At 43.1% G+C, this 22,941-nt stretch overlaps 2 protein-coding genes across 2 annotated transcripts; both read right to left on the minus strand.

Annotated features, from left to right (window-relative positions):
* Positions 1-11,772: 11,772 nt before the first annotated feature.
* On the minus strand, positions 11,773-18,203 carry LOC128300700 (G-protein-signaling modulator 2). The gene is made up of 7 exons (XM_053036861.1): positions 17,587-18,203; positions 16,497-17,236; positions 15,794-16,358; positions 15,070-15,264; positions 14,915-15,000; positions 14,621-14,843; positions 11,773-14,535 (listed from the first exon to the last, which is right to left on the minus strand). Exons 1-7 carry the CDS (start codon positions 17,629-17,631, stop codon positions 14,128-14,130), a joined length of 2,262 nt encoding a protein of 753 aa, XP_052892821.1. The 5' UTR covers positions 17,632-18,203; the 3' UTR covers positions 11,773-14,127.
* A 423-nt stretch (positions 18,204-18,626) lies between these two features.
* LOC128300622 (S-adenosylmethionine sensor upstream of mTORC1) lies at positions 18,627-19,639 on the minus strand. Its single transcript, XM_053036749.1, has one exon. It carries the CDS (start codon positions 19,635-19,637, stop codon positions 18,627-18,629), a length of 1,011 nt encoding a protein of 336 aa, XP_052892709.1. The 5' UTR covers positions 19,638-19,639.
* Between the last annotated feature and the right edge of the window lie 3,302 nt (positions 19,640-22,941).

A 22,941-nucleotide genomic window follows, 5' to 3' on the forward strand; every position in this document is an offset into this window, starting at 1 on the left:
GTGGACGCACCCTCACTCGCCCGGATGTGTCCCCCTCCCCTCCCTCGCGCCTTCCAACGAGAATGTAAATCGTAATTGATTTAATAGTAGGTTTTTCGGCCGCACCGTAGAACAAACACGTGTACACAATGTTTCATTATTTGTGCCTACTGTTTGCATACATTTACACCCAATCAAGCTCGGTTGGTGATGGTGACGGAAGACGAAAGCAAAACCGGGATAAGTGGGATTAATTGGAAAAGTGCTAGCGAACGAGAATACACTGTGCTCTTTTCGATTAAATTAAATTGGGTGCAAAACGGTACTAAACGGACCTTCATCACACTGAATGCGGCAGAAAGAGAGGAAATTGTTACAAACAAAACAACAAAAAAACATTGACAATGGTACATCTTTTGCGCTCAATTTTGCAACTCTCTCATCATCCATGCGTCTAGCCATGTCAAACGAAAGACTTCAATGCGCGCGGAAACAACGAAAGCGGATGTGCGATATAATTTAACATTTCATCCTTTTTATACTCTTTTAATTGTCTTTTCTCCGTCCCCAAAAAAACTTCCGTATTCTTTCCGACATGGTTTGCCCAGTGCCATGAAGTTTGTGTATAATCGATCGAAGCCAACAGCGAAACTTAATGATCGTTTGTTACCCCTGTTGACAAATGCGAGCGCGATCGCGGCCCATCGGAGTACAAATTAGTGGTACAAATTAATTTACCATGCAAAAACACAAACCCGGCACAGACACACACACTACAACTACGCCCTAGCTCTTGTAGCAATATGTAAGTTCATTTGGTCGCGATTGTTTCCTTCTGGCTGGCCGACCGAAGATTGGTTTTCGGTCCGTAACGGTAACGGTAACGATGGTGGAGAAGGTGCACCAATTACAATAAGTTCGGTACAGCAGCATAACAGCAACTGTTCTGCTGCCCGCGGTGCAGTAGTGCATTCTCCATTTCGGGGAGGGGTTAATTATTTTGCTTCGATGCACCCTCACCCCAAGGGTTCCACACCACCGGCACACAAACACACACACAGCGGGACAGCAAATGACACTGTGTAGCTTTAATGAACCGGTACACGGTTTACACTTCCCCAGCTGATGAACTTTACCTTCCTGGTTACGTTTTTTTTATTGTACTCATGTCACTGGCCTTGCAGTAGATTTGAAAAGTGTATTAATGATATTCATTACCGGCACCGGGAGTAACGCGATCGCGACTCAAAAACAAAACCAACCAATAGGGGTTGATTCGGACATGATCGTTTGCCCCGTCGGTCTGACCTGCGGGGGTGGATGCAACCAGATACAAATCTTATTATCCAATTAAAGACCAATTATCGGCAAACAAACCTCCGCGAGGGAAAGGGGAAATGGCAGCACGACAAACGGACAAAGTGTGAATAATGTCGTCCCGGTGTTGGGATTGAGATGCAAAACTCACGGTGACAGCGACCGTACCCCCCCGGTTGGTGTTGTACCGCGTGAGCGCCTTCTGTAAGTACGCGAATGCCTTCACACTATCGTCGTCTGACAGGTGCCATCGAAGCACAAGTAACGCTTTCTTCGTGGCTTTTCGTACTGGAGACAAACGAGCTGCAGAAGCATGATTAATGATCGTATTAGAAATCTTGGGACATGATTAGATGGCGTTAAGTGAGCAAGGAGATGCATAAATTTTGTTGTTTTGAAAGGGCAAAAGGGGATCTAACGATCGAATTGTTTAAAGAGTTAACATTGTCTTGAATTGTTAACTTGTTGTTTTTTCTAAATTATGCAACATGTACAGAACACATTCACAAGATAACTCCACGTTTAACAGATGCATTACCAAACGCAAAATCAACGTCATCATATTCCATAACGATGACAATTATCGTTGATTGCATATTTACTCCTATGCTCCTAATAGCAATGTACTTTCCAGTGGGGAAAACAAAAAAACACACTTTTAAGCACCTATAATTTCATGTAAATTCTTCCCCATCCTCAACTCTGTGAATCCCCAATCCGTTTCCACCCGTTCGAGCGCAGCGAACTTCATGTCAAACAAATGCAATCCATTGCATTAACATTTTTCGAATAAAATACGCAAATTATAGCTTGTTATTGGGAATTCACCAACTGTAACCCGACCGTCATTCCGTCAGCACACAGAAACCGAAGGAAGCTGCGAACGGAGTTGGTCCGTACGCCCCAGGAACCTGTTCGCGGGCCCGAGACCCATTTGCGAATAGTTTACCAAATAGCCGACACCGATAAAATGGCTTACTTTATGTTGCAGCATACTCGAACGCATGGTTTCGAGGCAAACGTTTAATTCGTGTCCGCCCAAGCCGTGCCGCTGCACTGAGATTCTTCGCATCGAATCCACGCTTTATCCGGATAGCACGGGATAGATGGATGTGATCGTGGGCCTGTGGTTCGCGTGGACATGCGTCACCGTTAATCAGTCGCCAGAGTTGGCCGCACGTACGGACACGCGTCCCGGTTGGAATCTGAAGCTGTTGTGTGGATGTTGGATGACGATCGTCAGGCAGGGCATACAACACAGGTTGAGCATAATTACTGCCTGAAAGGCGTGTACAGAATGCAACTCCTGCTGGATGATCTGGCGGTGTAATGCAAGAAAGCGGTACGTGATGGTAGCGACGAGCTACCGATGCGAGTGTGATACTTCTGGTCGAGTCGCTAGAGAGTTTGTCGCGATGTAACAAACCAAATACAAAACAAACAAAACACTGTAATACAAAACCATGTAGAGAGTTGTAGATAAGACACTAAAGGATATAGAAAATCTCAGAGGAAAATTGGTAGCAGGCTAGTAACATTGCGTAGTATTGACAGGCATTATGCGTAGTCTTTAGTGTGAATATTGATGTGATTATAGCACCAACAGTAACAGACAAAACGAAACAATTGAGAAGAGCGAAATGAAATCAAAAGTAGATCGTAGTAGAGTTGAATGATGTTTGTGCGAATGTTTGTCCGTTCTTCGACTGGTAAGCCCACCACTAACATTCAACAACGAACAAATCCGAACAGATGTAGCATTGTACATTGTAGTCAAAAAATAAAATAACAAGTCTAAAAACCACTATCACACATACAACACTCAACACCATTGTTTCCTATTGCTTCGATTGAACAGTTGATCACCTCCAAAATTTCCTTTTCCTCTTTAGAGATTTTTGGCAGCAAAATGCATACCCCACAAATATGCAACGTGCTGCTGCATTTTCCCGGTAAAAAGATGCCACCAGCACGATAAGCGAAGGTGCAGAACTGTGTTCTATGCCGTACAAATATTTCCCCGAAAATCAAGCCACACCACACCAAACTGTTACCGTTATCGTGGTACATAAATCGAACATCATGCAGCAAAAAGGAAAAGGGAAGGCGACCTAGTATCCTGCCCTCACAATGTTTATTTTTTGGTGAACATCCGCGCCCAGGACGAGGTCAGCAGAAGCAGCACCAGCCGCAGCAAACAACTGTCGAGGATCGCGGTGAATCGTGGTAAAAATTCAATATGGAATTTGCATCCAATTAAGGAATACTTTTCCACCGGGTGAACCCCATTTTGGCAACGGCTTGATTCCTGGTAGGGCGGTGATCATCCGCCACCGATTGGGCGATGCCAAGTTCGTGTCGGCTGCAGTGCGCCGGAATCGGATCGGAAACGCGCCGAGGATTTGTGAGCCACGACCGATCGGGTCAGGTCGTGAAGTTTTGCGCATCCGCAACAGGATGACACTCGGGGTTGGGGAAGGGTTAAAAAACAATAGAGAATTATATAGGGTGTGCTCGAGGTCAGCGACAGGAGCGCACAGTTGGAAGTAGCGCTTCCGTTCCACGGGAATACATCGTCGAATGGGATGCTGATAAAATTTCCACAAGAAGTAAAGGAACATTTCGATCGTGTCGAAACCGATTTTTGTTCTTGCCTCGTTCACAACGATCACGTCCTTCTTTTTTTTTTGTTTTGCGCCACCTACGCCGGAGTGCAACATTGGAAAATGCTTTAAAACCATCGAGATGGAGTGCTTCCTCACAAGGTTATACGAAAGACAACAAAATATAAAAATCGCTACAGAAACATTTTAGCATCAAACAAACAAAACAAAACAACAAAATGCATCACAAAAGGAAAGAGAAAACACAAAAGGTGGAAAAAATATGAAAGAGAACAAATGAAGATTACACACGGATTCTGTAGAGGATTTTGTCTACTCGCGACGTTTACGGTGGAGCTGTTACGGACACATTTTTTAGCCTTCTTTTACTTTTGTATTCTTCAAAACTCTTTGTTCTTTATTTTTCTTTACTCTTCCGATCTTCTCTCTTCTTTTATTTATATCCTTTATGCTGCTTCTGCAAAAATGCATTTGTTTTGTTTTAACCGTTGATTTGTTACACACTTTCGTTGGATTTGTTTTTACTTTTTCTAACTCTTTTTACAGATTTGTTGCAGTTTCGTTTTGTTGCTATATGCTACGTCCATTTTTCTTGGCATTTTCTTCTCTCGGATGCATTCCCATTATTTACATAATTGCCAAACGATCGTAAAATGCGAACGTTTATGTACGCGGGAAGGAAACAACAATCGGAAGATGTTGAGGAAGTGCATAAAGAAACAATAAAGAAAACATCCAAAATGGCGACTTTGCGTGATCGTTAAGACAGTATTATCGCTTAGAAGGATGTGTTTTACTTAGTTTTATCAGTCTTCAACAACTAATTTTGTTTTATTCAAATAAAAAAGTTATTCCCAAAATCACTTCCACCGACTGAAGCACTTTTCGATCAACCCAACGCTGGTGGATTATCAGCGAGCAAATGGGGAACATGCATTTCGAAAATCTGTCGAAAAAATCACTACCGAACAAAGCAAAACCAGACCAATTAGCGAAATACCGAATAATTCAATTTCACGTAAAGTTTTTTCTTCCCTTAAAAATCTAGCCCACAGCTTTCGGGACGGAAGGGCGATCAAAACGCAATGGTAAAAATAACAGAGCACTACAACTATAGAACAAACCCGTTTCAGCACGATTGCATACTGAACTACGCTTCCAAAGGTATGTGTCAGTGGCGATGAGGCGACGAAAAAAAAGGGCCAAATACGCGCACAAAACAGATCACTTTCATGTCGGCTGCGGTTGGAGCAGGGGATGATCTTTTTCACCTTGGCAAGTCAAACGCACGCTAACCGGCGGGAATCGGAACCCTAATCGGAAGGATATCATCCTTCACCGAACAAACCAAACACCAAACGGAACGGAAGCCCAAAATTATGACAAATTATGGCGACCTGATTTGACGCAATTAAGGCATTCCGGGAAGCCCGGTTTGGGAATGGATTGGTCGCCATGCCCCCAAAATAAGGCAAGCAGTTGGATTTTCTTCAACCACACAAAGGTATAGAAAAAAAACATAACAAAGTTCTTAACGGGAACAGTGCGTTCCTGAGCGTTCCATTTACGGCTTCCAATCCACTTCGCGTCCGGAGTTACATTAAGTTGTACTTTGACAGTATTTAATATTTAACAAATTTGATTACTTCCTTTTAGGTGCTGGTGGTGCATTCATTCGTTGTGCGCACAAAAATTAATAAGTGGTCGGATCGTGTTCTTCGGGGATTTTCCCGTTTTTGGCTTCCTACTACATAAATCACAAACGGACTGGTGGCAATTTGGAGAAAACGCTTTTCACCGCGATCCTCGTCGCCGATTGCCGATGAATGCCGAGGATCGATGGCTTATTTGGTGCCGCCATCGTGCCGGAAGCAGCGCGATGGTTTTACGGAGGATCGTTTCTATCCTTATGCGGTACCGTGCACGTCGGCACGACCGCAATAGAAGCAGTGAGTCGTGTTTTAGTTACTTTTTTTAGGTTTTCTTTAAATAAGTTCAAACAAAAGAACATACTGTCAGTTAATTGGATTCAGGCAGGATTTAAAAGGAAACTTAATAAAAAAGACCGGTGATCGTACGAATAGGAAATAGGAGGCAATAGAAACTAGCTCGATACAATTGACAGTATACAGCAAAGTAACACATAATTTACACAAAAAATGATAAAACTAGATCACTATGTAGTTAAATTATCTTCAGTTTCACAGCTTAAAGGTAAAGTATACAAAATTAAAAAAAAACTCATAAACTCGAGTTTTTCTCAAACCTTCTTCTAGTAGCCATAGTATCTTTCAAAAATACATATTGAAGTCTATGTTATCTTTATCTTGGTAGCATTTTAACAACAAAGAATTCTGTATAAAATTTCATAGAGATCTTGTCATATTCATGCATCATAATTGCAACTGTGTTATTAATAAGTGTTAATATCTTCTCAGTCACTCGGTTCACCATTTAGTCTAAATTTAAGTGTCTTCCTTAGTCATTTTAAACTTCAACGGTTCGACAATTATTGTGGTTGACTTATTGACATCTTAACCAAGTTGAGACTTTCAGTTACACAAGGATTTATCCTCCAACGAGTTATTATTACAATTACACAATTATTATTCTTTCAGACCGACACATAACAGGTAAAATTCTTTAGCCTAGCAATTAATTATTTCTATTATTTTGTTTACGTATTATTTTACAACTTCCTATTCCTGGTATTCCTATTTAGTATATTAACTATCTAACAAAAAATTTAAAAAATACTCGAAATCAAAAATTGATAATAAACATTTAACTATCGACAGTTGAATTACATATTTGAGTAATTCTCCCAAATAACATATTATTTTAAAAGCTAATGAATGTTAATGCTACCGGTTGTCCCTTATAAAGAAAACTACTGACAGAAGTAAACTAAAGCAAGGAGAACATAATTTACACACAAAAAAACAGTTTGTTTGTTTGCCTTTCGTAGCGCCATAAATCTATCAGCAAACCTGAACCGCTGTAGCCGGCATAAATCCTCCCGTAGACAAGGAACAAGCGTACGTCGATCGCCCAAAATGGGATGAAAACAACTCAATAGTACAACCGGTTGAGGTTGCCTACGCACACAGCAGGCCAGTGCCGGTAACTCCGGTGGTTTCCGAAATGAGGAACCAATATTCAATGTTTGGTCCCACAAAATGGGTTGTAATACGGGCGGACGTTATCTTTCAAGCCACGATTAACCCGAACCGCGGGTTAGGAGCCGAATAGTTATGCCGCTGAAATACCGATCCCGACGTCCTTCTCTCACGCTGTGCCAAGACGGTCTTGGTGACACGACGAGCGCTTCTGTTCGGACGGTAGCGATGAACTCGTACATCATGCCCAACCCGCTGCTGGTTGTACCAAGGATCTGCCAGGGTACGAAGCAAAACGAAACGAAACTCCCCGTCCAGGCGATCAGGTAAAAATCGATTGCTTAATTTATAACGCTTCCCTTCCGTTTCGTGCCGTTTCACAGAGGAAGCTAGCCATACATCATTTCCGAAGATGCTTATCTTGCGCCTAAAGATGCTACCGAAAATAGTTCCCGAAAATGGGACGCAAACCGTCGTTCGTACGCAGCAGCCGGCATTCCTATCTCACGGGCTGGTCGGCGATCGTTGGCCGGCCCTAATGCAACCGCGGTCCTGAGAAATCTTTCCGTCGTTTGTCGTGCCACCACCAACGCTGCGACAACGCAACTGACTCACGGTGGCAAAAAAGGGGTAGTTCCATGAAATTCGGACACACATTCTAACAAAAACTGTCCACCGCACAAAACCCATCCCGAGCGCCAACCAAATTCCAGTTGCAAAATGATCCTAATTAGCGGGAAAATAGCCCTTCAATACGTGGGATCATCCCTGGTACGGTGGGAATTGGACCGTTTTATGGCCCAACCAAGTCCAAGGAGATCCCTACGCGATGATTGGTAAGGAAGTGCGGTTCCTTCGCGGCTACCTGCCCTGTCATTAACACGCTCCCGAGGAAGTATTTATCTCGTGGGATGGTTAACTGCTCTTCCGGTTGCGGTGGTTCATCGCCGCGCCTGACCCAGACTGTCCTGTCCAATCCCGACTTCAGCGACCCCGTGCGGACACCGTACGGATAGGCATTTCCTTCTTTTCCAACAAAAAAAAAAGAAAACACGTGCAAAGGTACGCCATGCCGGATCTTGGCGTCTTCGGTGGCGTTGGTCCACCTTCTCGAAATAAACATAACGCTGAGTCAGCATGACTCCGAACCGTTTGCAGCAGACATGACCAGTCAGCCTTCGATCCATCCAATCGATCGATTGGTTCGCGAGGTTCTTTCGTGCGGCACCAATCATTGTTTCACATCGTTATTATGTCGATTATTCAATTAATTCGCTCCCCACCACCATTGGGCCAAGACATTCTTGGCGCACCGCACCGGTGGCACGAAAGGGTGGAAAGTGAAATTACACAATGAGAAAATTATAGCGTTGGAGATGGTTGGTTGATTCTTTTTTTTTTTGCTGCACAGTAGCTGGTTCACCGAGTATTATAAAGCGAGAAGAACCCGGTACAGAAAAGCCACCAGAATTTAAATCATACACGAGCCGATAATTTTCAGGTGTCCAACGAAAAAAAAAAACAACGCTTCCTGACTGCTCGTTTCTGTCCGCCCACCCGAGAAACAAACGCGAGGATTAAGCAGCGAAGGGCACACCATAAATCAAGGGTGTTGCCCGGGAGGCGTAATTCTACAAATTAAGACAATGAAACAGCAGCATGACGATGCAGCAAGCGGCGTTAGAACGGAACGCCATGTTCGGAACGCGTCGGTCGTGCCGTGTGCTGGAGCACATCCGATTAGAGACCATGCGAAGATGGCCGGACATCGAATTCTTTCCCACACCGTGAACTCCTCCAATCCTAGACGAATCGTTCCGTCGATACCCCATGCTCCGGAGGAAGGCCATTCGTCTTGAATTAATCGAACAAACTCACAACAACTCCAACCAACTGCATCCTCTCGACTGCACCACCGCGAAGATCTGCGGAACACACATTCATCAGAGCGACAATTTGTTTGCTAGTTTATTGAAAATTGAGGTGTTATTTATCGATAACAGATCATAAATTTATCTCGCCTGTAACTTCAATCCCCCGGGTCAGGTGCAATGGCGGCATCCTTGGCTTTGGGTGGAGGGATACGAGCGAGCGAGGTTGCTCGTACTCGCAAAATGAATTTCACACACAGCTCGACAGCTTCCCGGGACAGCATTTGCATATCGGCCACAATGCACTCTTCGGTACCGTTTTACCCGCCGGCGTGTGGGAAATCCTATTTGAGGGAGGAAATTTATGATAGCCTCGTGTGCTGCCTGCCTGCATTCGCGATCGATTCTCACCAGCTTCGAATTGAGCAGGCCGTGTGCTTAAATTTGTTTTTGCCAAACCGTTTCATTCAACCTCGGGTGTGTAGAAATGTGTGAATGAAGTGCGTTTGCCTGGGGTGCAGCCCTGATGCAAATATGCTCCTTGATGCTTACGCTCACTTCCCCTAGAGTAGCTAGGCTGGCACATATTAGGGTTTTATAGTGAGAAAAAATACTTTTCAAAGATTTTTTACTGTTTTTACGTTTGTTTGAATAATGAAAAATCCAAACAACATATTTAGTTATAGACATTATAATTTAGTTGAACTATAACTTCTTTGAGAGCAATTTAAAACTGAGATCGTGCAGAATCAGGAGGTCGTCGAGAAGGTGGTTCCATGGTACCATGCCTCGGACTACGGATCATTACACCGAAGGTCTTGAATCAAATCTCAACTGAACTGGAAACTCTCCTTAGCACAGGGTGTTCGAGTTCAACTCACAATCATGCGGATTTCTGTTAAATTTTATCTAATATATGTAAAGAAAGTTTGCTAATCCTTCTCACTTTCTTGGCAATTCTTCAATTGGAAATAAATTTTGTTTCAATTCCTAATTAATTCAATCCAATATTTACAGTTTAAAAAGCTTTGAACAAATCCGGCTTGTAAAAGTAAAAGCTCGAGAAAGTGAGTGGAATTCCAGAGCTATCTCTATTTGATATTCCAGTTTAACTTGAAATGATTCCAGATAAGGCTGAAGTGTTGCAATTCTGACTGTTACCCCCTATAAATGAAATATAACGTGCAAAAGAGACTTGAAGAATTTTCTTGGAATTGATTGAAAGTAATAGATCGTTAAAATATTGTAATTCCAAGTATTGAAATTGCTGTTTTTTTGTAGAAATAATTTATAACCAATAATAACAAATTAAACTATAAAAAAACAGTCTGGACAACCAAATGAAGTTTAACATTCAACTATTTCCGAACAATTGTCTGCTCAAGACAATAAATTAAATTAAATCAAATCTTCTTAAAAGTGCATTCTTCTACTGGCATGTTTCACCTTAATGTACATAATTTCTATTTATCTTATCACGTTTGTCCTGGAAACGTAAACGATTCGTGCCACAGTTCCGAAACATTGATCGGTTACGGTGGTGCACCGATCGGTTATGCGCACCAAATTGAAATGGATAAATAATCCATCGGACAGAACCCCACCGCTCAGAGCGTTCGCTTGGCAAATATTGAAAACCCGGCCCGTCCCATCCTACTGCCGCTCATTCCAATCGCATCGGATGAGAAACAAGGTTGGAAAGGAACGGTTCATTTCGATTTTATTACTTATTTTACCAACCCGCAGACCCCACCGACCCACGGGGTGCTTCCCGATGCTTGCACACACCGAACGTTGGGCGCACTTCAAATCACCTCACAACAAACTGAACGGCTTTGTGGGAGGCGAGTGAGGTGTTTTTAGCATAATATATTGATATTACCACTCGAATACGTGTAAATTGTTTTATCCGTTTTGGGGCGCTTACGGCCCGACGCCGGTGTGGAGGAAACCGTTGCGAAATGCAAGCGCCGTTGGCCACCATCGTCCATATCGGGGGAAAAGGTGACGTATCGATTCTTGGCTGGTTTGTGCACCGCGTTTTACGTTTTATTTTCTTTCACCCATCCTACACCCATGCACAGGGCGGCGAGGTGATAAGCGAATGAATCAATGCCTGCGGGATGCATCATGCTGCTGCATCTCGAACCACCCCCCCCGTTTTCCCCGGGCACAAACCATCGCAACAAATTTGCCTTGAGGCGTTCTACATTCATCTTGCGAACACCTTATGTTTGCACTGGCAAGACAGTCGCTAGTGAAAGAGATGCGATGCATGCAAGCCTATGGGAAGTGGAGTTTTAATTTTATTGTTTGCTTTAAGCGACCCGATTGGAAAAAGTAATTGAAGCATAAATCAGATAGATAATTCAAATATCCGGGCGAGATTTATGCGCACCACTTTTGTAGGTGCGCGTGATGATAAATTCATAATTTAAATAAAAATACATTTCAAACAGAGCAACGTTTTGTTGCTGATATCGTAAATTGTGAAGTCGATGAGCAAAATTTAGATGCACATGTCAGAGAAATTTAGATATGTAGAACAAACACATAAAGATATTCAGATTAAATCAATGCCTTAAGAATATTATCATGAATATAACAGAAAAAAATTAATATGTAAACAAATCATGTTAGACAATACGGCAAAAGGATGAATAAAACATTAACAATGAAAAACAAAAACTTGAATAATATTTTAAATAGTTTCAGTCTTTCCGTAGCAGATAAATAAAATTTCTTTTCCATCAATATCTTACTTCCATTACATCCCATACGTGTCCCAACACATTCTTCTCTAGTTGATCGCATATTATATTTGGATTTGGAAAATTGTAGATACTTTATTATCATTATTTTCATTCAGCAGCTCGTGATAATGTCGTTCATAACAGAAATAGCGCTCTGATTGGTATTGGCTGTAGATTCGTTTTCTTTTTGCTGAACATTGTCATTCGAGTAAGAGAGATTTGTGTCACTGCTCGTTCCTATATACCTTTTGCTCGGTTGTTGCAATCACCTCCGCTACAGATGCCTGCAGTAAGAACTATCATTCAACCAAATTTATATAGTTCAGTATTCTGTGTTCTATTCCACACAAGCCAACACTATCCAGTAAAGTAAAATATCCAAAACGATTGTGGTAAAAACTGCTTCCTATAGAAACATAAATTAACAGCAGATTGTATTCTATTCCACCAAACAACAAAGCCATCCAAAGACGAATGATATGAACTTCGAGCCGGGTGCTTTACCCTTCCGAATGCACTAAACCATTTCGAGCTATACTTTACAATTACGGAATCGTTGAAATATGGCGCTTGACGGCCGATTGTACATTATAGAAATGCGGATACATAGAGTTTTGTATGTTTTTTTGGCAGGCGCACTTACTCTCTAGTGCTGCTAAGAGTTGGGAGTGTTGGAATCCGCACTACGCGCCATTAAAGGTATCGCAATGGATCGGTAGAGTGTGTATAAATGGTATGTAATATGTATAAATTTCGTATATATCAACAGATAACGCTGCTGCGTACTCGAGAGCATATTAGGCGGGACGTTTAGATTTCCAATGTTATCGTTTTTGGTTAAGAGATGTTTTAATACCTGATTAGTAATAATGCTTTGTTCCTACCGGTTGAGTTCGCACTTTGTATTTGTTTTCGTTACGTTTGGAAGGTGTTACGTTACTAATTACTAAGTGGCTGGATCGTCGAATGGATCCCCTCTCATTCTTTCCCTTTCTCCTCCACCGATCCCTTATCTATAGAATTTAGCGGAATGATAATATATCATTTAATTCTACCCAATCGGAAGCGGAGGTAGCAATACGAGTGTGCCTGATAGCTTCCACAGATTGTAGGATCCTTTTTTTTTGCTCTGGGTTGTGCAATGCTAGTGGTACTTCAATAGGAAGTGGGAATGGAAGATTTCGTTAGCATTGCGCCACGTATTGTAAGCCACATCTAACGCGGGGACAACGACTTTATCGGCTGTATCGTTTTTATTCTCTTAAATATTGTATTGTATGTTCATTTATTCTTTTAGCTTCAGCTTTTTTAATGCTAGATGTTTTGCTCAATCTGTAAACAAAAAATCAATAAACTTTGCAATGATAGCTTCCCAAACCATACCTAAATCAGGCCTAATCAGGCTTTAGTTTCTAATCGAACCATTCTAACCTGTTAACTCTTATACTCTACCAATGGCATACGGGTTTGCTCTACTGCTTACTTAAACACTATATCGGGAGGGAGAAAGTCGCTTGCAATGATATAAATCCATTAAAAGTGCACAATTATTACAATAAAAAGTGCGATAGGCGAAACTCCAGTGGTACAGCTATCCTTTAACTGGAAAAATAACTTTTCCACCGAATGTGCGGACAAAAAATCTTCTGAACCTTGCTCAACGCGTTGCGGGAATGAATATTTCTTATATCGCAATTGTTGGACCACAGCTAGGAAAGCACATCTCTCCGTTAAAAAAAATCGTACTAGTAAATTCCCTTTGTTGGATTACATTTATCATCTGAAAAAGTTTTTGTTTCACAAACTATGAACTCTAATTTCACAGCTCGGGTACAAAAGGTAAAACAGTTTAGATAGATTCACAGCAGTAGTTTTAAGAAATAGTTGGCATAAAATCATACATAAAACATACACACATTCATGTTAAACAACAAAGTTTAACTAACAAATCAAATATATGTCACAATTTTGCTTCAACGTAAACGCTTGCTTAAAAAATGGACGGGACAAATATAGTTTGCAAGAAAATAGTACATTCGTTCATCGATGTAACTTCGCAATGGATGATCTCGTTCTCAACACACCCAATGCATCTTTAAAAACCCACCATAGTTTGCTGGTAAAATAAAAAAAAGGCATTAATAGCCGCACCGTAATTCAATTAGATGTTGATTAAAATATTGTCAATCGCCCAACGCCACACATTTGATATTTGTATGATATGAAATCGTGGGATAAGTTTTGAAATTCTCCAATACCAGGAGCTGTACGCTTTGCTTACATATGCACACCAAACAAGGAAACTAGGAAATAAAAACGATTATCCCTTTTTGTGTGTTTAAATAATACGCAATCATTCACCATTTGTGCCGGTACTGTTCCCCTAGAAAGATGGCAAACTGTAACCGCATTCTGTGACCGCTAGCGCCCTATTACAGCGCTACTAACGATCGAATGAGTAAAATCATTTTAAACTTTTCCCAACGCTACTTGCACCGCTGCTGCTGTTCGGAGCATTCCCGTTGGTGACGTTGGCACCATTGTTGGCAGTACTACTATTTGAACCATTATTATTGTTTACGCCACCGCTCGCATTAAGACTGTTCCCATTGCTGCCATTGGAATGGTTGTGTTGCTGGTCCGGGTTGCCACTGCGGTTCGGATTGTTGTTCAGCGGTACGGTGGCACGTTGATCCTCCATACGGCCTCCCTGGAGGCGCATGATAAGCGAAAAGAAATCCTCATCCGGCACGGTTGCGCCGCTGTTCGAGGTGGCCTTGGCTGGTGCGACCACCGGTACATCGCTCGCTTCAGCATCGAGCGTTATATTTGGTGTTGGCAGCTCCGACCGTTGCTCCTCAATCCGTGAACCCTTTTGGTCATTGTTAATCGCAACGCACAATTAGCTTTACTTGCTCTAAACATATTCTGAATATCAGCCCAAATGAAACACTTACCTGACATCTCATCAGCATATCTAGGAACGCATCGTCCGGTGGTGTACCGAGAGCGACTGGATCTTCCTTCGCGGTCGAACCCGGAGCCGACTCGTTGTTATTTGTGGGATGGCTCATATTGTTTGCATTACCAAGCGATATCCGTTTCAAACCGGGCAATAGGGCACGTTGTTCATCCATTCGTTCCGATTGAAAATGTGCAATCATTTCCAGAAGCACGTTCCTAGAGAGCGAAAGACACTTTCAGTTAATACATGCAGAACATAACCATAGTGGAATGATTAAAGACAGAACCTATTCTCTTTGCCCGCCGGTGGGTTGTTACTGTTATGTTGCGTTAAAGGTTTCCTTGCAGAATCAACACTTTCGGCATGCGTTAACTAAAAATGGAGCAACAATGCAATAATTAGAAGTTGAAATGAAAATCCCAACATCATCACGATACTAACCTTCAGCGTGCAGCGCTGATCGTCCATACGCTTGCTCTGCGATCGAGTCAATAAATCGAAGAAATCTTCGTCGTTGTTCTTGAAGCTGTTTTCGCTCTTTTTCACCTTCGACGGTTGGGACGGTGGTACCTGCGCATTGGTCGTTTGATTCTCCTGCACGTTATGCTGTGCCAGCTTTTTGCCATCAGGCGTTAACTGCAAACAAAACCCACCTCATTAGTCACTCGATCCAATAGATTTACACACTATCAGTTCCCGTGTTTTTTTATGATCTCCAACCCTCGGGGAAAGTTCCAGTGAAATTTTCGGCAACATATTCTTATCTTACCAGTCTGATAAGACCGCATTACTCTTTTTTTGACTGCCCAGGCCCATCTACACTCAGCCAATATGTGAGTGAATGATAAAACGACATCCTCTTGCACCGTTCGATACGAACTTCCAGCGCCAATCAAAGCGCTGTTGCTAAACTCGCGGTGTTGAACCTATCAATTCCACTTGCTATGATGCTACCCAACACCAGTCGTTACGCATCCAACATATTCCCATCGATTATCATTGTTTGCCCTTGATTATAGCTGCCTGGTGGTTGTTTTGCATTGTATAGACCTCGACACCGACCGCATTAGCGATAACGATCTCGCTCGCACACTCATCCCCACCCCACTTGCCATCCACCAGGTGCCAATGTTTACCTAGTTCGATCAAACATCGTAAAGCATACCTTAATTAGGTCTAGCTGCTCCATGCTCTGTCGACGTAAGCGATGCTGTTTACTTGCCGCTAGGGACGCCACCTTTGCTGCTGTCGTATGTGTTTGGCCATGCGGCGGTTGCTGATTACGGTGCATGGCTCCCGTTTCGCTGTCGACTCCATCGGACGGTCCCTTCATTACGGTGGCTGTATGTGCACCGGCATCAACTCCCCCGGCACTATCCGTGTTGAACAGTTCCGGCAGGCCAAGCATTCGGCGTAGATCGGATATGTTCATGCTGGCCGTGTTTTCGCCCACCATGTCGCCCAACTCCTTCGCCAGCAGGTAGTGCGAATTGGCGTAATGTAGCGCTTTTTCGTGATTGCCAATTGAGGTGTGAGCATTGCCAAGGCTCCAGCAGGCACGTGCCTCCCCGATACGATCGCCCAGCTCCTGCGCAATGGCCAGATGCCGCTGATGATAATCGATCGCCGTGGGGAAATCGCGCAACAGTGTGTAGGTATTGCCGAGACTGTAACATGCCTGTGCCTCTACCGCCCGTTCCGTCAGCTCGATCGCTAACGACAAAGTACGCCTGGAAAACAAACGTATTACGATAACATGAAAGACTATTCTTAACATAGCAAGCTATCGTCTAAACAGCAATAATCGTTACACTTGGTCGTTGTAAAGTACAAAAATGATCCTCTAGATTAACATCCACACTACTCACTTGTAATGATTAGCCGCCTGTTCGAAGTGACCGAGAAAGATGTGAGAATTGCCCAGGTTGCTGTTCGCTCGCCGTTCGGCTGCCTTATCACCAAACTCGCGTGCTATTCTTAACCGCTCCTGATGATGCTCGATGGCCGTTTCAAACTCACCCAACAGATAGTACGTGTTGCCGAGATTTCCGCACGCCCGCCCTTGTGCTCCACGATCATTAAGCTCGCGCATCAGCCGCAAGTTTTGCTGATAAAAGTCAACCGCCTTCAGCAGCGAATCTTGTACCTCGGCAGAAAAATCACCCGGATCTTTCTGGCCCAGCTGCTTGCCCTTCGCATGATATACATTGCCAAGGTTGTAAAGAGCTCGTCCCTCCGACAGGCGATCCTCCAGGACGCGCGCTATTGCCAGATGACGCTGACAGAAGATGGCCGCTTCATCAAACCGACCCATCACCTTCAGCGTATTGCCCAAGTTGCCGGATGATTTCGCCTCACCTAACCGATCGTTCATGGAGCGTGCGAGCGTGAGGTCGTGCTTGTGGTACTGCATGGCTTTCGTGTAGTCACCCAGGTAGAAGTATGCATTCCCCAGCTGACTGTAGATGGCACTGAGCGTACGCAGATCGTCCGTACCGGCCTGGATAGCGGCCTGGAAGAATGCCACACCCGCTCGACAATCGCCGGATTTGCACAGCCGTTCGCCCTCCAGCGCCAACTCGAGACACATCGAAGATCCATCGTTATTCTGTGGAAGAATGGAACAGTGCAACGATGAGACACGATAGCAAAGCCACACTTAATTGATCTTGGCGCCCTCAGCGTACAAACGCGGCGATTCATCTGCACCCTGCTGCTGTCAAATTCCTCCTTCACGATTCCTCGCCGTTCGGTACCGAGTTACAACAGTACCGTTTATGATTCACCATGTCTTTTTTGTTGTGGGTCATACGAGGGTGAAAGAGGCATTTGAAGCAACAAATGAAAAACAGACTAGGGGGTTGTCTTTCAATTAAGCGCATCTTGGTCTTCGGTTTGTAAAGCGCTTCGGAAAGATGGATGGAAGCAAAAAACTGCATCCACACGGACACACATTACCTGATCGCTGGATAAATTTTCAGCGCTCGCCGAAAGTGACGACATCGTAACACGGGCGTGTGTTGATTGGAATGTTGGAACCTTTTTTTAGTGCTTTCCTGCTGCAGCTGTCGATGTTCAGTTTGGCAACCAGCAAAGAAAAACGTATCGCGTTCACGGAAAGGAAAACACTTTCCCTTGTAAAAAGACGGTGGTGTTTTGTTTGTTTCTCGTCTTCCGCTCTGCTCGCTTCACTCGCTTGCTCGTCCACTCCTATGCTCTCGCATTGCCTAGGCAAGCATCTTCAGCAGCAATTTGTGTTTTTTTTGGGAGCGACCGGATGAAGATTCAGATATTGCGATTAATATCGATGACGAGTATTCCGCAAAACTCAATATATCCAAGATCGGCGCACTGCACGGTATGCGAGTAACTCTCAGTGCGGGGAGTATTCTTGTACCAGGGTATTATTTACGAACACATTCTTTTATGGGCATTGGATCACTATCGGTGGCGACTTTGCAAACTTCTCCAAAACAGAAGCCACTGCACCAGATTCACTGTTCACACAAAATGGTAAATGGCGTACGTTGCGGTACATTGGCCGCTTTCGACAGTAGTACGTAGCATTCCGTGTAATATTAGCAATCGAGTCGCAATCAACTTTTGTAGTTTCTTTACGCTAAATTATCGTTCAATTTCTACCAATAAACAACTACAACACGGCACCATGGCAACTTCCACGGTCTTCGAAGATGACACATTGTTTGACAGCACGTTTGAAAAAGTCTAAATTTACGTTATAAAATTTTAATTTGGTTTTCCAAATCCTCTGAAATTCATAAAAGTTCAAAAACACGTTATTGAAAAAAATCCAATATTATTTGCAAAGCAAACCAGAACTTTTAGCTTAATTTTCAAACGAACACCGATTGCCCATTGCAGAAGAAATCATTTTCAAATGGATCAATAAATTAAGAAAAAAGGCATACTGTCGTTCTTCATGAATAAAAAAATAAATACATAAATTAAGAATCGCTAATTTCAAAAGTTTATTGGTCTTATTCACTTTCTTCAAAAGGCATCCCAGCAAAAGCTGCCCTTATTTCTCCATCGTCCTCATCCGTTCGAGACACATCCACAGCACAACCATCCTTTTTCTCCTGCTTCGGTTCGTTAAAGTCCTGCGGAATATTCAACACTGGTTGCATATACGCTTCTCGATGTATATCACACCATCTTTTACCAACTGCTGGGAAAATGCACTTTCGAAACACCATGCACGTTACATGTTCTAGTTTTTCGATTTTTATCCTAGAAAATCCTATCAGTCCAAGCGTGAAGCGCCAATTTTTCATCAATTTCGCATTCGCTCCCTGGTGTCGGCTGTCCGGTGTTATGATGAGCAGGATTCCTTCTGGTTTCAACAAATCGTACGCCTTCTGGCAGCATCGTAATCGTTGCTCCGACGAAGGGAGATACTCAAGCAGCAAGCTAAAAACTATCGCATCGTAATAAGCAGCAGGGAACGCCTCGATGGAATGGTTCTCTTCTGAAGTGAACAGATTTGTCAAGGTGTGATCCACTGCTGCTTCGAGAAAATCACAATGCCACACTGAAGAACGTGCTGGAGCTATATCGATGGCCGTTACATCAAAGTCCGGAAAAGATGAGAACGGATCGTAACAGCTACCCACATCAAGCAGCTTTATTCGGTCGATCGAGTACGGACGATGCTCGTAATGGTAGCCGGTGTCGATCGCCTGCATAACTTTATCGTCCTTCTCGCGAAACAGATACAGAAGCGGTGTTGCTCCATGAAAGTAGCATCGACAAGATGCAACAACCCATTCGATGCGACTGTTCGATCGTTTGCAGCTCACTTCCATTGTGCGATCCCAGTAGCAGGTTGCCAGTTTGTGCATTGCTTCTGCGTAGCTTTTTAACAAATCTGCATCACGAACGTGTTCTTTCCATACCGTTTCCGGATCTTGTTCCTTCGCCGAATCACGTAGTCGTTGATGGACGGACTTTATAAACCCAGATAGTTCTAGCTGCTCTGGTGTAGCCATCGAAAATCCAATTCGCAAGCGTGTTGTGTTGATTCCAGAACGTAAACAAACAATGAAGCCGTGGACAAATGAAAGAAATAAAAAAGGTAAAAACTATTTGACATTTAAAGGTAAATTTTCGATTTATTCGACAAAGAATTCGTTTTTTAAGCGTGGTATAAAGTTATGAAAGTTCAAAACTACGATAATATTAATATTATTTCATCAAAAGTTTTTCCAAATTCCGCTTCACAGTGGGAATCACGCTTGTACGAGTCAGAACAGCTGCTCGAATGAAAATGGCTACTCGAAAGCATAAAATTTGCTCGAATTATTTTCCTTTGTGGTTCTTGTTTTGGATAAACTTAAAGTGGACTGCATCTCACGATTATTTATTTTGCACTCGATCTCACTCCGAATTTACGATCAAAATATGCAATATTCCTTGCTAAGAGCAATTGGCCAAGACTGAGAAACAAAACGGAACCGCCTGCAAAAAGCTACAAAAGCTAAAAACGTTTAGAAAACGTAGAAAACGATTGCTCCTTGGAAAATCGAAATCAGTTTTTTAATCAAAAAGAATGACCCGAAAGAATTGACCTAGGAAAACCGTCCCAGGAAAATTCAAATCTCCAAATCTTGGAAAATAAAAAGAAATTGTAACTACGAGGTAAGTAGAACGAACCTTACTGAAACTTGTTTGGAAAATTTTGTGCTACACAAAAGGTACTGATCAAGCGACGCCATGCGTCTGATGTCACCGATTCAAAGATGGTAAAAGATACAGGCCGCCTGCCAGATATTCGTGGAAGGTGTGTACTTTAATCGAATAGTGATGATACAGTGTATTGTGATTTCCCCTTGCAAAAAGGATTACGCCATAATTCTGAATTTAAGTTGAGACTGCAATGAGTTGCAGTGCAAAAGAACACATAGTTTAGCCTGAGACACACGCATGGTAACACTTGAGACACCTCTACAAACAGCTTTGCTTAGGCATAAAGTTCACAATAAACTCAACCCGAACTACCCAGTCGGAGACCACGCAACGTGCCCACCTTCGGTCACCGAGGCAAACATTATCGTCACTATATTTGGACGGCTCAACGGTCAAATTTAAACCGGCCGATGTTTGCCATTGTTTCGGTAGTAATGTACTGTGAATGGTTGCATAATCCGTGCCCCAAAAGCGGACGGTAAATGTGGCTTATGGGTGAGCACAAAAATTTGTCCATTTCTGTCGTCGGCGTGAACGCAAACGCCTCAATCTGCGGCCATTTCATTAGGTGAGCTAAATATTGATTTAACCAAAATCTCCCTTTAACGCAGCAGGTGCCATTGAAGATGTTGAAGTCGCTGAAGGCAGGCTGGACACAGTACTCTCTGAATCATAGGTAGATGCATTTGTTTTTTATTTGAAAAGACCTCATCGTACGAGTAGATCTACTCCGCACAAAACTTTTCATGGGTAAGCGAAAGACGACGCAACACCAGAAGGCTAGACCAAGGAGCTACACTTTGCTGCATTCGTAACGCAGCCAACGCAAAACAAACACGAACACCAACTGTGAAATCAAATCTTCAAACATTGCCGCCCATGGTCTGTCGTTCGCTAGACGCTGGGCGGCATCATGATGTGCATAATGGAGCGCATTGTTGGAGTGCGTAGCATCAGCTCCACCCAATCTCCAAACAGCAAAGGATCCTTCCACCAACAATAAACCCCCCAAAGCACGGCCAACAGTTGATTAATTAATTTTAAAAACAGCACACACACGCTTAAACTTCACAACAGGCGCATCATTACACCGTTGAAATGTTTTGCTTTCGCGTAGCAAATGTGGAGCACATTCTTTACTGTTGTCACAACAAATTGGAGATTTAAATTGAAATTCTTTTTAATTAGTACACAATGCGTAGGATTTTTTACTGGCCGAAATTGTCCCATCACTCGCGAAAGCAATAACTTGGCAATAACGGTCTTGTCTTTGAAAATTCGCGCGTTCACTCACTGTTTGACAGCTGTCACTTACACCTCAGCAACGCGCCACTAGACCACTAGACAAAATCGTTACGGTTTTAGTAATTTTATTGCTCTGCACAGTCATAAAGACGATTTAAACTGCTTATTAAGCTTTATACAGCTGATTGTTGTTAATAATAATTCAGTTAAATGTATTTCCTCAAGAATTCCAACCGAATGATACAATTTTTCCTATTACAATAGAATATTCTTTAAAAATAGAACTATTTCTCTTAATTTTGTGACACGTTTTTATGTCGTCTGATTCAGGTGGAAGAATTATGGTTACAAATTTGGGACCACAACGCTCTTTATAGGTCATCTATGTTAATCAATGTATTCTAGACACAAAACATGCGTTACACACATGCTGGACCATAAAAGCGATTCGATTTGTTTACAGACACAACTTATTATGTTTGTTATGATAATGCTTGCTTTTGAATCATTTCTGGCTGCTTCGGGGACACATTCTTAATGTGACGTCAAGCTGATGCTGGTAATGCAACAAATCTGTGTCACCCAAACAAAATCAAGAGACGCCACTCCGCCACATGTTCCGAGCGTCGGTGCACCGAAATTAGCATAAAAGAAATCGATCACCAACGTCGTGTGTGTGCGCAGGTTGTGCTGAGCCTTCGCAACATATTATTTATCCGCAGCAGCTCACCAGCACCCCGATCCCTTTGGGGTGGGCGTTTCCGCTCAAACGTTCTCCGCTGTGTGTAGGTGTACCGCGGCCATCCCAGGCATGCCAAATGTGATGCATAGAAGTGGAATTATTAATAGCGTTACGCAAGGTGACTCGCGAGCACGCCGGTGGAAGTGGATGACGCATCGGGTAGCCGGGCTGGATTGGAGGACCGGCTATAAGCGCCTTCGCCAGCCGTCATAATCGTCGTCGTCGCCATCGATCGCGTGTCGGAAGGAGCCCGTATGAAATAATAATCGGCCCCAGCGCGATGTGACGATGACGGTGTTGATGGAGATAAAGTGATCGAGAGCATGACTTTTTTCCTACCAATTATTGATTTCTTTCACAGATCGGATACCGTGAAGCAGACGGGGCGCGATACAACATCATCATCGCGATCATCATGCGGTGGCATATGTACATACATGCAGCACGAGAATGAATCGAAGTTCTGACGGTTGTGTACTGTAAGAATTTGCTCGTAGAGCTGCATGAAGCAAAAGGGTTAGCCGCCGTATCGATCAATCGCGATCGATCAATCGTAAAACCCCACACCGGGACCGATTATTGTGGGAGGCATCGTTTGTCTTCGATCGTTTCGAGAAGCT

The sequence above is a fragment of the Anopheles moucheti genome, chromosome 3, assembly GCF_943734755.1.
Source record: "Anopheles moucheti chromosome 3, idAnoMoucSN_F20_07, whole genome shotgun sequence".
Taxonomy (NCBI): Eukaryota; Metazoa; Arthropoda; class Insecta; order Diptera; family Culicidae; genus Anopheles; species Anopheles moucheti.